This window comes from Phoxinus phoxinus (genome assembly GCF_949152265.1).
Source record: "Phoxinus phoxinus genome assembly, chromosome: 7".
NCBI classification, from domain to species: Eukaryota; Metazoa; Chordata; class Actinopteri; order Cypriniformes; family Leuciscidae; genus Phoxinus; species Phoxinus phoxinus.
Window position 1 is genome coordinate 27,914,871 of NC_136882.1, and position 15,446 is coordinate 27,930,316.

The 15,446-nt window shown below is 37.8% G+C and overlaps 1 protein-coding gene across 1 annotated transcript; it reads right to left on the reverse strand.

Annotated features, from left to right (window-relative positions):
• Nucleotides 1-3,582: 3,582 nt before the first annotated feature.
• casq2 (calsequestrin 2) lies at nucleotides 3,583-9,354 on the reverse strand. The gene is made up of 11 exons (XM_079619351.1): nucleotides 8,846-9,354; nucleotides 7,708-7,792; nucleotides 6,987-7,087; nucleotides 6,772-6,883; nucleotides 6,273-6,346; nucleotides 6,012-6,142; nucleotides 5,861-5,906; nucleotides 5,021-5,075; nucleotides 4,789-4,889; nucleotides 4,582-4,656; nucleotides 3,583-4,394 (listed from the first exon to the last, which is right to left on the reverse strand). Exons 1-11 carry the CDS (start codon nucleotides 9,080-9,082, stop codon nucleotides 4,155-4,157), a joined length of 1,257 nt encoding a protein of 418 aa, XP_079475477.1. The 5' UTR covers nucleotides 9,083-9,354; the 3' UTR covers nucleotides 3,583-4,154.
• Nucleotides 9,355-15,446: the final 6,092 nt, after the last annotated feature.

Consider the following 15,446-nt stretch of genomic DNA (forward strand, 5'->3'; position numbering starts at 1 on the left):
TAACTACATCCAAACACAAAATAGAATCAGCATTTTTTAAGCCACTACATCAATACAGTATTTTTGAATTGCTAAAACACTCAAATCCATTCTCTGAACCCAATGCTCAGTGGCCTAACCCCATTTGTCGAATCAGTCACTTTGTAGGCAAAACCTTACAGTTTTTTTGGATTGCTTAAGCACGATTTTCAAAACAGGGCCCGTGTTTTCAAAACACTACACACAATTAGCAGAACCACACACCCAATTAGCAAAACACTACAGATCCTTTGCATAATTAAACACACTTGTAAAAAATATACACTTCTGTTTAAAAAACACACTTTGTTACCATATGAAACACACACGTTTCACATTACTATACTCTGTTTGCACGAGTTACACTCTGCTGTGATAAACCTAAAACACTTTTAGCACTTCTACTTCCCTATGATTAGAGTTGGCTACCATCAACAAAGTATATATAATGTAAATTCACCAAACACTACACAAGACAATGTTGCAGACTGAAGAAACTCATTTCTCAACACGCCCAAAATGTTGACATGGAGATTCATAATACTGTAACAAAATGTCACTTTACGTATTGTACTGTAAGTTTACTGTAAAAAAATAAAATAAATAAAATAAACTAGACATTGTCTCTTCGCCTAGCTGGATCTGGCCAGAGAATTTCATCGCAAGCAATGTTGCAATGTTGTCATTAGCAAGACACCTTGGAAAGACGAATCCATCCTTGCATTGCTGCTACCTCCATCTGGTCACAGGCCTCCTCCATGGCTTGGATGAGGGGTATCTCAGCCTGGATACGGAGATCATATACCTTCCACCGCCATGCCGAGAAAAACTCTTCTATAGGGTGGAGGAATGGAGAGTATGGTGGAAGATATAGGACGGTGAAATGTGGATGTTGCTGAAACCAGTTCTGAACCAGAGCAGAGCGGTGGAAAGACACATTGTCCCAGACAACAATGTATTGCATATGAACTCTGCATATGATCGATTTGATTTGCTGCTGTTAACGTTGTGCAATTGGTCCAATAATGTAAGTATGAGTGCTGTGTTGTAAGGGCCCATATGGGCATGGCGGTGGAGGACCCCATTCTGTGTAATGGCTGCACAGTGTTATATTACCCCCACGTTGCCCTGGGACATTGACTATAGCCCTGTGGCCAATGATGTTTCTTCCCCTCCTTCGTGTTCTCGTCAGGTTGAACCCAGCCTCATCTACGTAAATGAACTCATGCTGGATCTCCTCTCCATCCATTCGTAAAACTCTCTGAAGAACAGTGTCAGGCAAAATTGTGCTGTTCAGTGTAGATCTAGTACCTTTCCAGTCGAAATGTTCTTATCACACTTGCCACTGTGTATTGGCTTAGATTTGGCTGTACTCGCAGTCCAGCCTCCCTCAGCGTCAGGCCGTGGTTGACAACGTGGTCAACCAGTGTTGCGCGGATCTCATTTGTCAGATTCGGTCCTCTTTGAGCACCTTCTTGTCTTCCTCATTCTCCTCCTCATCTTACTCTTTCTCTTTCCATTGTGCTTGAAGACCGATGAGCTCACCTGCTGCTTTTTATAGTGCTTATACACCTGATTGGTGTGTCTACAATTAAGCAAACAAGTGTTTGCACACCTGATGACTGTGTTGAACCAATTGGTTGGACGGTGCGGTAATTTGACAGTCAGTGCTTTGGTATTGCAAGGAAGTGACTTCATGATAGATTTTTGTGTGTAATGTATGTTAAGTGTGCTTAGTGTTTTGCAAATCACTGTGTGTAGAGTTTTGCAACAAGTGTGAGGTTGACATTATAGTTGTGCAAATATGGGCTGATGTTTTGCTTCTTGAGTGTAAGGTTTTGCTAATAGTGTACTACTTTTAATTTTAGTGTGTAAGCAATCCAAAAAAACTGTAAACAAGTTCAGGTAGTTAAGACACTTTTTGCAAATGTCATCCACTCTTTTTGCAAAACTCTAAACACATTCTTACTCACTAAAACACATTTTGCACTGTGTTGCAAAATGGTAAATACATGTGGCAAAAGTTAAACACAACTACAACACAGCTGTCATCGTTTACACACAACAACTCAAAATTGTTCACACTTGTTTCTTATGATGTGATCAAATCAGTTGTCTAGAATATAAGCCAGTACAGGTGGACCAGGTACATTGAGTGTTGATACCACAATGGATGGAAACAATGTGAGAGGCAGAGGAGGAAGATGAGGAAGAGGAGGAAGATGAGGAAGAGGAGGAAGAGGAGAAAGAGTTCGAGTAAGAGTTGGTGGACGAGGAGGAAGATAACAAGCAAGACCAAGAATAGTAATTTCAGATCAAATTCGGGCAACTGTGATAGACCATGTTCTTGTTCATGGAATGACAATGAGGGAAGCAGGACAAAGAGTACAACCCGAAAAGAGTTTTTCTCTGCGTGGCGATGGAAGGTCTATGACCGTAACCCATATACAAGGGTAAATCTTTTACAGGCAATGGATTTGGCCTGTGATGGCATAGGTGTGGAGTGTTGTCAAGGCTGGATCCGGCACACGAGAGGGTTCTTCCCACGTTGCCTAGGAAGGGACAACCTTGCATGTGATGTGGACGGTCCTCTGGCTGGACCCAGGGATGCTGAGGCAGAATGAGTCTCTCATTGACTTTGATTTTGCAATTGCACAATATTTTGTGTAATACGCTTTTCATTTAGAGTTGTCTTTGTTCTTTGGGCTTACTTTATTTTTATGCTGAAAATACAGAAATTAAATACTGTATTACTTGCAATACTTACAGTATGCAATATATTTGCTGTACTGAGTTGTGAATTATTTACTTTTATTTATGGCAAAATTATTTTCTATATGCAATTAAAAAAAATGTATCTGTAACTACATGCCCTGGACGCTGTGTTGTCAATTTTTTTGATGTAGTGTCTAATGAATGCTGATGAGTGTTTATATATTGACTGGCTGTGTTTATGTTTTGGAAGCATTGTTTGATTTTGAGCACAGATCAAATGGTTTTGAGGCAAGTGTTTGATTTTGCCAGAAGAGTCAGGGGTTTTGTGAATGTAGTTTAAATACTGGGTTTTGTGTTTAAAGTTTTGAGAATATGGGTGAAGGTTTCAAGAAATGTGTTTTAGCAATTGTGAAATACTGTAACTTTTGCCACATGTATTTACCATTTTGCAACACAGTGCAAAATGTGTTTTAGTGAGTAGGAATGTGTTTAGAGTTTTGCAAAAAGAGTGGATGACATTTGCAAACAGTGTCTTAACAACCTGAACTTGTTTAAGGTTTTGCCTACAAAGTGACTGATTCGACAAATGGGGTTAGGCCACTGAGCATTGGGTTCAGAGAATGGATTTTAGTGTTTTAGCAATTCAAAAATACTGTAAGTTTATCAAGCGACGAGAATACTTTTTGTGCACAAAAAACCCCTAAAAATAACGACTTTCTTCAACTATTCATTTTCTTCTGTGTGGGCCTCTGACGTGAGTTCAATTGTGTTCCAAAGATGAACAAAAGTCTTACGAGGTTGGAACAACATGAGGGTGAGTAATTACTGAGAGAATTAAAACAATTTTCTACAGTATAGAGTGAACAACAGTGTGCGTATACTGTTTATTCTTCATATACAAATTAAGTAAAGTACATTTTTTTAAATCCAACCTGACAGAACCAAATTCTTTAACGGGCTCGGTTTACTGGATATTTCTTTAAAAAAACTGTTAATTGATCATTGATAAAGTCACAATCATAATTTAGCACAGAATATATTTTGTAGTAGATTTGTGACAAATTATATAAATGTGAAAGCCCATAATGCCTTACATATTTAAATAGGAACACATTTTCCTAACGACTTGTAAAGTTTTATTATTGTGAGTAATTACAGTAGAAAATGTTCAGAAGAGCAAAATAATTCCAGAGGTAAAATTACACTGCAAAATTTCATGTGAATCCCTTTAACAATTTCCAGTTTAGAGCTGATTAAAATAAATGATTTTCACCTATAAAATACGAGACATGTGCACTTGTATCATTTCAGTTTAACATTAAGAACACTATGCAATTTATCCACTGATGTGAAAAATGATTTTACTGTAAAAGACACAATTGTTATCTCAGCAGATTTGTTTGAGGTTCACAGTATATTAATTATTCATCATCGTCGTCATCATCATCATCATTATCGTCATCATCGTCATTGTCGTCATCATCATCATCCTCATCATCATCATCGTCGTCGTCGTCGTCGTCGTCGTCGTCGTCATCATCCTCCTCATCATCATCCTCTGTGTTGACTGTTCCAGAGAGGACATCTTCTATCCAGTTTTCCAGATCTTCAGGTGACGGCAGCTCATCATCATCAGGTATCTCCAACCAGACACTGTCCGCCTGTCATAGAGGCCATGAATCAATGGACTTATGTCAGCAATAAACATTTGTTATAATAATAATAATAATAATAATACATAATACATTTATTATTTACCATGACAGTGGGACAGATCCAAACATGAGAAATAGGGCCTTCATAATGAACTTAATGGATCTGGTTAAAAAAATTAAGTATTGCACTTACATCTGTAACATTTACTATGCCAATCTGTGGTCTAAAGAGGTCAACCTTGAAGGTCTTCTCCCAGTACGGAATGAGCTAAGAAAGGAAATGTGCATATGAAGAGGGGTTTAAAAAAGAAAGCATTTTTCTTTCAGTTTGTTACATCCATTTTACATTGCAGTACTGACTTAATATAGTCATGCATCTATCCAGACTTATTTTAGTCACCAATGGGAAGTTGTCTGGGTCGATCCATACAATACTCAGATCTGGATTGTGTGTGTTGTCTCTGGCAACCTCCTTCAAAATCTCCAAGAATTCAAAACCATCTAAAAAAACAAATTTACGGTCAAGTCCTTATCTCATTAATTCCTTTAGTCAATGATGCTTGCTCCAAACAAAAATAATAATAATTTGGCTTTATGACGAATTAAGAGAGGTGTCCTGAAACTGAACATACCAGGGTCCTCCTCTTCTGCAAACGCTACAATGTGAATTCCATTCAAATCATCCTCCTGCATAAGAGAACATTTATTTCAGTGTCATTGCTTTATGATATCTACATTCCTCCACTCCGCATCCGGGTCTGATCACCCTGTTGGGGCATCATTTTTGTGATAAAGCTGACTTTTCACTGACTTTTCGCTTATTGCATGAGCATTCACAAAATATATACATAGGCAATGTGGAAATAAAATATTGATTTGAGTTTGAATTATTTTATAACTGCATATCTTAAAATGTCTGCCAAAAAGAAAAGAAAAAACATTTACAATAAAACCAGACCAACAATATTACAGTAAAATTAAGAGTGAAGTCGTCTGAGTTCAATTATTTTTTACAATTGATAACTGAGATGGTGCAAGATGGTATTTGTATGAAAAGAGAGAGAGTGCAAGTCCACATTGTCATTAGAGAGATATGAGACAATGAAAAAATTGTTTCAACTTAAAGTGTTCGTGTTGCCTTTAAATGTAAAGTTTAGTCAACTTGAAATGTGAAATTGTACTAAGTGACAACTTGGGTATTTGAGTTGAATAAACTTATAATTTTAAGGCAGCACGAACACTTACTTTAAGTTGAAACAACTTTTTTTTTTTTACAATGAGTTGTAGTGGTTATGTTTAGGAATGGGGTAGGCTTAAGGGATCTAGAATCATGAAGAATAAGGCATTAATATGTGCTTTATAAATACTAATATGCTGGTAATATGCATGCTAATAAGCAACTAAGAGTGAATATGTGAACATAATCTAAAGTGTTCATAAACCAAAGTTTCATTTAAAAAAATATTCCTCACCCAGGTCTCAAACATGTCCTCTGCCCTGAGCTTTCTTAGAGTTGGTCTGTGGAGTTCAATAAAGGATAGCATCGGTATGTAATATGAGATTAGTATAAAATATCTGTATATCCATCCTTCAGAAAATCATTAGATTAGCTTTCCTGATTACCTCCTGTGTTCAGATATGAAGGCCACCAGCTCTTCCTCTGAGTGGGGTTTGTCTGGAATGGTGACTGGTTCCTCCATGAAGGGCTCATAGAAGTCCACCTCATTCATCTTCAGAGTCAGCTCTTTTGCCACCTACAATGCAGAGCAACTCATCTACCATCAATTGTTTTCAGAGAATCACCACCTCCCCAAAAGAATAACAATCGCACAATGATAAAGATCTTCTGAACATAAACAGAGCATAAAATAACATGATACTCACAGATTTCTCAAAGGTGGCAAAAAATTTGATAAAAGGCTGAAACTGTTCAGCTGCTTCTTGGAAAGCAAGATAATCTGAGGAAACCAAGAAAGAGGAAAAAATGGGGAGGTGAGGTGAGGCGATGATGTATTTATTTGATAAAAGACAACAGGGAATCGAAACCTGTATATTACCTTTTTAAGTGCAACCTTTCTTTTTGACAGTGTCGGCTAACAGAGTTGTGATTTGAAATAAATTACCTCTAAATGTCAAATATAGCTTGAAAGAGTAGTAGCCTACAATGCTCAAGAGAGCTCATAAGGTTTCAATGTGCATTTAAAAAAAGAACTGGAATAAACAGACATTGTGTTAACGTTTATTGCATGGTATTAATTCATTGCATACTATATAGGTGTGTGTTTGAAACATGCAGATATCAGATAACTGCAGCTGAAGGGTATATTTGTCTCTGAACATTCAGATACCTCCTGCCTCTCATAGTCTGCACATACATACTCACGTTCAGAGTCATGACTCTTGAAGAAGCCAATGAGTTTGATATCTTCTTCCATACGGTCAAAAGCTCGCAACTCCAGAGCATTGTCAATTATCTCAACCGGATCTTCCAACAGCTGAAGCATGAGGGAAAGAAGGGGAGGCAGAGAGTTAAAGCGACATAGAAAAGTACTAAAGCAAATGAGATGTCTGGATTTATGATAAATACAGATTCTTTACATCCAGAATGAATTCCACAAGAGTGTCTGCAGAGAGCAGTCCATCAAATTCAATCACACGGTCCTCCTTAAAGACATAGACGCTGCCCTCCTCATGCAAACCTTCCAGTGAAACACATACTATAGTCACTCATCATGGCAGTGTAAAGTACATTGTACATTCTTTATAGCCTACTGTATCATTATCCATTCATGCAAATCTCCTGCAGGGATTGATGTTGTGTTAAACTATAAACTGTGATATTTAATGAGGATAATGATAATAATCATGTCTGTATCTCAATAAAATATTTATATGAAACAAGAGAGTGCAAGTCCACGGCCTCTTATGGGTCACAGTGGTTTTGCCAAGTAAAACATGTTCCTGACCTGGATCAACATAGTTTGTTGGTCCTGGAATCCCTACCCATAACTTATCCCTTAACTCAGAGGGAAATGATAGGTGAATAACTCTGAAGCACCTAACCCTGGTTGTAAGCCGAAACTTGACATAAACAGTAAACCCTCATATCTGATTGTTGATTGGAATGTTGTTTCAGGATCAACAAAGATGTTTTTCCAGGGACATGTTGCACTTGGTGAAATTATACGTTCACCATGTGATATGAGAGGTATGAAAGTAGTGCTACTTTGAGCGGAGATATACACCGTTGCCATGGTCGCTGATACACATACAGTATATATATAGAGAGAGAGAGTATATATACATTGTTTTGCCTCACCTAGTTTCTTGGCAACCTTAGCATCTTTTTGGGAGTCAACCATTCCAAAGCCAATATCCTTTTCCTCCAAGACTTGAGCAGCTAACTGTGGAAAAACAAATGATTTGTATTGTATGTTTTTATTTGTCTTGTTTAGTATTAGTTCAGGCTCCAAGGCAATTTCAAAGTAAAGTATATATCATTATGCTATTCAGTCAAAGTTAGTACCAAAAATTGTCCACAAATTGTTCAAAGACACATACTGTAGGCCTATTCAAACAAAAATTATTCTTTACTCAGAACAAGATGTGTTGTAGAGTGCATACAGTTTGCCCTCCAATGTGAGACACAGACCCAATATGATAATTTGGGGAATAAATGCTGGAGGAATTGTTGGAAGGCATGAGTTAAGCTGTTTATACTCAAGTATTCTAATTTAGAGGATTATATGAACATACTTCAGATTTTTGTTAAAAAAAACTTTTTCTTTGAATATCAGAACTACAAAGAGTACCATGACCATGAGTACCACTGACATAATAGCCTAGATAGTGAACCTGTGAGCCATACATTTAGAGTAAAGGAGAACACACTTATGTAATCATTTCATAAGTGATCTGGTCCCATAAATACCCTGCGTTCTGCTTTCATTATGATGCTAAAAGTCATTTGAATGGCTAAATTTTAATAATTTCCCAAGCCTGCATTCAAAAGGCTATCAGGAGCAATGAAAATGAAGTGCTTTATTAATATGCTGACTGAAGATGTCCACTTTTTAAAATCCAGATAAATACATAAATGAAAAAAGAGAGCCATGTGAAGATAGATATGTCAATCGGCTGCAGTATGGCCTATAAACTGATATTACTACATACATACAGCATGCAAAACATTTATTTGAATTTATGATCACCAGTCACCACCCATATTCATTTTATACAGAAATAAAAAATACCAGAAAGTCCCCCACAAAAAAATTAAATAAAATAATGTACTTATTTTTAATAACCACAATAACCACAACTGCACAGTTGTTGAAGGCCGTACTGTGTCTGTAGTCAATCCCGTGTTGCTTTGCTCCAATAAACACTCTCTGATTTCCATTCAGTCTTTCATCTGCCTTATATCATGCATTCACACTTGACTTTTCCTCTCTTACCTCTAGCACTAGTTCAGTCATTTGTAACTGTTTCTGCAGCTCTTTTGCAGTTGGCGGAGGAGCGTGGTAGAACAGGCAGAGCATGTCGTATTTCTTCAGGGATTTGCGGTAGTTCTTGTCATCTATGTCCAAGACACGGTCTTTGCCATCATAACGTGGGAATTCGAGGCCTTTCTCAGCACCAGTCAGGGTAGAGACACCCAGAGAGGCAAGCAGCAGGATCCAGGTGGTCTGCATGGTCTATAGTGACTAAGACTTTCCCCAAAAGAAACTATGGCTCTTCATGCAGCTTCACTATCTTTCAGAAAGCTTTGGTCTAGAAGTGTGAGAAATATAAGTCAAGAGTTATTAACAGAAATAATAAGAGTTCCAACCGTCCAGGCCTTCTTCCACTGTCCTTTCTGAGGGTCTGTATACCCTTCTTCTGAAAATTCAGCTTTCTTCAGCAAACCGTTGACTCTCTGCCTTCTCTCCTGACCTGAGACAAAGAGTGGCTGATGGATTGTGCTGGTAATAGGATTGGAGAGAGCAGCCAGGATACCTTACATAGCAGTGTTCCTCTAACCCTTTTTTAGGAGACCAGTTGTTTCAGAGCTAAAAATACCCCGGTTGGACAGCATAGGGACAAGAGCACTGTGGTAGAGTGATTAGGCCGCAGCTAATGACATTTGATGCTGAGAGAGGGAAAGAGTGACACGAAGACTTCACTGGAACATAACGCAGATGTAAACAAGAGCAAATACACTCTTCTCAGTATATGTTCATGTGTGCGAGATGGAAAACAGCTTGCCGTTAGTGACAAATCATTGTTCATTCGAGTGTACTGAACTGTAACCGGACACTTGTCCACTGTAAAAAAAAAAAAAAAAAAAGTGTGTGTGTGTGTGTGTGTGTGTGTGTTTGTGTGTTTTGGTTAGGTATGTCCCTCTACATTTACAGTTTTTTTCAATCGCTAACAAGCGCTTACCCATACTTCAGATATTTTTTCTAAACTCTTAACACAGACTCACACCTACAAAACACAATTGGCCAAATGGTTAATTTTCTTCTCAAAAACACATTTTGTTAAATATATACTAACTCTTCATTTCAAAATAGAACACATCTTTCTCTGCACACACTAACTTTACCAAAACACTGGAAATCTGACTCAAAATGAAATTATTCTGTCAAAGAATAACACTTGATTTCTTTTCACAAGGAACATGCAGTCAATCAAAGTACACCAGGTTTCAGAATACTGGCTATTCTTGACATTACAAAAACTGCATAGACTTTTATGTTTCAGTTTTACAGGTATTTGCATGCAAACCATGCAATCCACCGTTTTTACACTAAATGTCTTGGTTGGGAACTGTATGTCCACATGTACAGTAATGTTCTCATTCAAAAGCATTCCAGTAAAAAGCAAATCAGTTTTTTTCCTTTTACTCTTTACTACAGGAGGTACAGTAGAAACACGGTATGATAGAACAGAAAAAGTTTTACAGTATTGCTTACAGTGAACAAAATATCCATGAAACACATAAGAGCATTCTGAACAAAAAAAAAACAACAGCAAAAAGCACAAAATTACTGTATCTAATCTCTGCGATCTTCAGGGTTAGGCCACATGTTTTCATCAACATCACATCTGATATTATCCAAGGCGATGCACCTGGGATAAAACCACTTGGTATGTTGGATCCACCCTTGGCAATCATGAACTGTGATGTCCCTGCACCAGCATCCATGGCTTCAAGGAGGGACATCTGGTCATGTGGTTGATGGTCATAAACCGTCCACCTCCATGCAGAAAATAACTCCTCTCTGGGGTTGAGGAAAGGTGAATAGGGTGGAAGGAAGAGACTTACCAGTCTTGGGTGGACTTCAAACCATGTTGTTATTGCTTGCGAATGATGGAAAGCCACATTGTCCCAGGTAATTACAAAGGTCCTCATGTTTTCACCCTCCTCATCCTGCTCTGGACCCAGGCGCTGGTGGAGATCATTGAGAAAGGCAAGGATGCGCTCGGTATTATAGGGTCCACTGGCTCACTGCACCTCTCACTACATCTCTCACTGCATCTCTTACTGCATCTCTCACTGCATCTCTCACTGGGCCTGCTCTTCTCACTGGGCCCCTTGCTCTTACTCTTCCTCTTCCAGACATTACAGTGTTTGTCTTTTTCTCTTTCTGTTTCCAAAAACATCACTCCTCACAGTCCTTCTTTTACTGTATAAGTGTCAATGTAATAGAAAAAAATAACCCCTGCCACTCTAAGCCAGTCTAAGGCAGACTGGAATCAGCTGTGGTTGGCCCAATTTACCCAACATAAATAAGCTCTGTGTCAATTATTGTTTGTTTGTTATCAGCTGAGATATATTGTTTTTGAACTGATCATTGCAGAAGCAGAGGTTTTTATACTGTATCTAAGGTTTGGAATATTGTTTTTGCTATTGTGGGATGTTGTGTGTTAACATTCGTAAATACTACAAAAACAATCCATAGTTTTGTTGGGAGGTATAGCTTGTCTGTTAAGAAAATGTAAGCATTATGGAAATGTGTTCACTGACTGCATATTGTTTGAAAACGACATGAAATGTGTGAATGGTATGGCCACAAAAGACCGATGCTGTGCTAATTGTGTTTAGAGTTTTGAAAATGTGACAACTGGCTGGACAAACGCTTGTTAGCGACTGAAAAAAACTGTAAATGCAAGTTGACATTGTACATGTGCTGTTGCGAAAATGTGACAGTGATTTGTGCTGTGAGCTCTAAAAAAAAAATTTGCACATGGATAGACGGCCAAAAGTCTTAATTGCAATCCCTAATGGAGGCAGGAACCCTGGAGCATACAATCAGTTATTAGAACTATATAAGGCATTATACTAAATATTTTTTTCATATTTTTCCCATTGCGTTTCAGTTTAATTCTCCATGAAGGAATAAATAAATAAAGCAAGCAAGGAAGGAAGGAAGAAAGGAACGAAAGAACGAACGAACACTGACTTACTAAAAATGCATTAAGTGACAAATTATGTTCACACGTTTCCTCACACTTGTTTTGAATCACATTTTATAACTTGAACTTTTTTAAGTCTGTGTGACTTTCAATATAATCTGTTGTCATAGAAATGACACCAGCAATGTCCAAATTAGGATCAACTGTCTCAAGGATTCCTGTCTAATTGCTTTGGACATTCTAAAAAAGTATCTTTCTAATATTAGCATATACAGTCTTAAAACTAGTCTTAAAGCGCAACATCAACGGATAAATCTTAAATCAAACTCAAATTGCTAACATGCTAACAAATCTCTCACGATAAGAGATGCAACTCATCTCAATCCTGTACCGGAATTTATTTCAGAGCTGTTTTATGTCCAAGACGGGCCAGGGTTCATTGAATTTACAGATAACAAAAGTATGCCTTAGTCTGGAAAGACCATCTTTGTACTTGTGGTACTCTGTAATGTTCCCTTCTCTTGGACAATGTGCTTATTAGCATTGACAACAAATCATCACAAACAGTTAGCTTATGATGTTGCAGATATTTCCCTCAGCTGTTGGTTTAAGCTATGCTGGAACTGGGTGACATTACTGTAGTAGGCTACTGTTTTTTGTGAGCATATTTTTCTTCAGTCCATGTAAATATATCTGCTGTGCATATGTTGCACTGACTTGGCAAAGCATACTAAAGATGAGAGTGCTTTTCATTATGCCCAACAGTGTGCAGTTGGTTAGACAAACATCTGGTAATATGAATTAGGTGTGACATAACACCTAACCTGTGTCATTTCATGCAAAAGTTTGATTTTGATAATGCTATATAATTTTGGTTGCAGTGCTTAATTTTGCAGGATATATGAGGTATTTTGCAGTTTGGGTCTGTGGTTTTGTGAATTGTGTTAAATAAAACCAGCCTAGTTTGCAAAATTGTGTGTTAGCAGCAATTGTACAAAATTGTAAGCTGCTAGTTCTTGAAGAGTTTACTTATGACGCTTGTGAGTGACTCGTGCAGGTTCAGGAGGCTCAGATTTTGCCAATCAGTCATCACAATGAAGCAGAAAGAAATCACTGGAGAGAGAATTTGGTTGTTCCAGGTTCTCTCTTCAATATTTGTCTCAATTGAAGTTGCTAATTGAAACCATTAGGTGGCATGTGTTTCACATGTTTCATTGAATACAAATCGATTTTCATGAGGTTTGGGGTGAGAATGAAAGAAGATCTTTTTAATCAAAATGACACCCCATGCAGTTGGTCTCAATTTTCATGTTTACTACATTTCACACCTGAATGATTCCTCACCCAGAAATTGCAGTAGGCCTATGACCTATAGTTTTCTCAACAACAACAAAACAAAATCCACAGTTTCTACACTTCACAAAGAAACATGCATAGCAAGGACATAGCAAGATGTGACACTGTAAATTAATCTTTAGTGTTTACTTACAGTATTTCACAATTGCTAAAACACATTTCTTGAAACCTTCACCCATATTCTCAAAACTTTAAACACAAAACCCAGTATTTAAACTACATTCACAAAACCCCTGACTCTTCTGGCAAAATCAAACACTTGCCTCAAAACCATTTGATCTGTGCTCAAAATCAAACAATGCTTTCAAAACATAAACACAGCCAGTCAATATATAAACACTCATCAGCATTCATTAGACACTACATCAAAAAATTGACAACACAGCGTCCAGGGCATGTAGTTACAGATATTTTTTTTTATTGATATAGAAAATAATTTTGCCATAAATAAAAGTAAATAATTCACAACTCAGTACAGCAAATATATTGCATACTGTAAGTACTGCAAGTAATACAGTATTGAATTTCTATATTTTTCATATTTTCAACAAAGACAACTCTAAATGAAAAGCGTATTACACAAAATATTGTGCAATTGCAAAATCAAAGTCAATGAGAGACTCATTCTGCCTCAGCATCCCTGGGTCCGGCCAGAGGACTTCGTCCACATCACATGCAATGTTGTCCCTTCCTAGGCAACGTGGGAAGAACCCTCTCGTGTGCCGGATCCAGCCTTGACAACACTCCACACCTATGCCATCACAGGCCAAATCCATTGCCTGTAAAAGATTTACCCTTGTATATGGGTTACGGTCATAGACCTTCCATCGCCACGCAGAGAAAAAACTCTTTTCGGGTTGTACTCTTTGTCCTGCTTCCCTCATTGTCATTCCATGAACAAGAACATGGTCTATCACAGTTGCCCGAATTTGATCTGAAATTACTATTCTTGGTCTTGCTCTTCGTTGTCCTTGTACTCTTCCTCCTCGTCCACCACCTCTTACTCAAACTCCTCTTCCTCCTCTTCCTCCTCTTCCTCCTCTTCCTCCTCTTCCTCCTCCTCTTCCTCTCGCATTGTTTCCATCCATTGTGGTATCAACACTCAATGTACCTGGGCCACCTGTACTGGCTTATATTCTAGACAACTGATTTGATCACATCATTAGAAACAAGTGTGAACAATTTTGAGTTGTTGTGTGTAAACGATGACAGCTGTGTTGTAGTTGTGTTTAACTTTTGCCACATGTATTTACCATTTTGCAACACAGTGCAAAATGTGTTTTAGTGAGTGAGAATGTGTTTAGAGTTTTGCAAAAAGAGTGGATGACATTTGCAAACAGTGTCTTAACTACCTGAACTTGTTTAAGGTTTTGCCTACAAAGTGACTGATTCGACAAATGGGGTTAGGCCACTGAGCATTGGGTTCAGAGAATGGATTTTAGTGTTTTAGCAATTCAAAAATACTGTATTATCAAAACAAAGATAAGGTATGATGTTTTTCCTTTGAGACTTACTCAAGGACAAGAAAGTATGAAGAGAGAGAGAGAGAGAGAGAGAGAGAGAGAGAGAGAGAGAGAGAGAGAGAGAGAGAGAGAGAGAGAGAGAGAGAGAGAGAGAGAGAGAGAGAGAGAGAGAGAGAGAGAGAGAGAGAGAGAGAGAGAGAGAGAGAGAGAGAGAGAGAGAGAGAGTGAGGGTGAAAGGTGATGGAAATGTTTGACTTTCCACTGGCACATAACATGTTGAAAAAATGCAGAAGAATTCAAATAAGCATATCGTCACCTTTCTCTCATTTAAAACAAACTTTTCAAAAAAATATCTTTGGCTTATTTGATTTACACACAAGATGTCTGAAGTGAACATTGAAGTTGCATAGTGCATCATAGTAAGAACATTGTGACGTTAGAAGGTAGGCTATGGCATGTTTAGACTCAAAAGAACGTTATAATTATGTAACACAATAAAGTGACCTGAGGTTTGTGGAGTGTAACATGACAGGTGGACTGAACATTGTGAGTGTGCAGCAAGAGCAGATATATAAAGTTATTCATCTAACTTAATTATTCAGAGTGTGTTATCAGATATTTTGAGAGTAACTCACATATTTTGAGGGGGTGGGGGGAGGTTGTTCGTGCGTGCTTTGTTATACATATATTTGTACATAAGAAAAGGTGTGGCTATGCTGTGGAAGATGTCATAGTAGCTTGAGGTTGAAAGCTTGTAGTTACAATAAATGAGCAACATTCACCTGGCTCTGATGAATCACAAGCAAAAATAGAAAGCGACAAGTCTAAACAAAAGAGG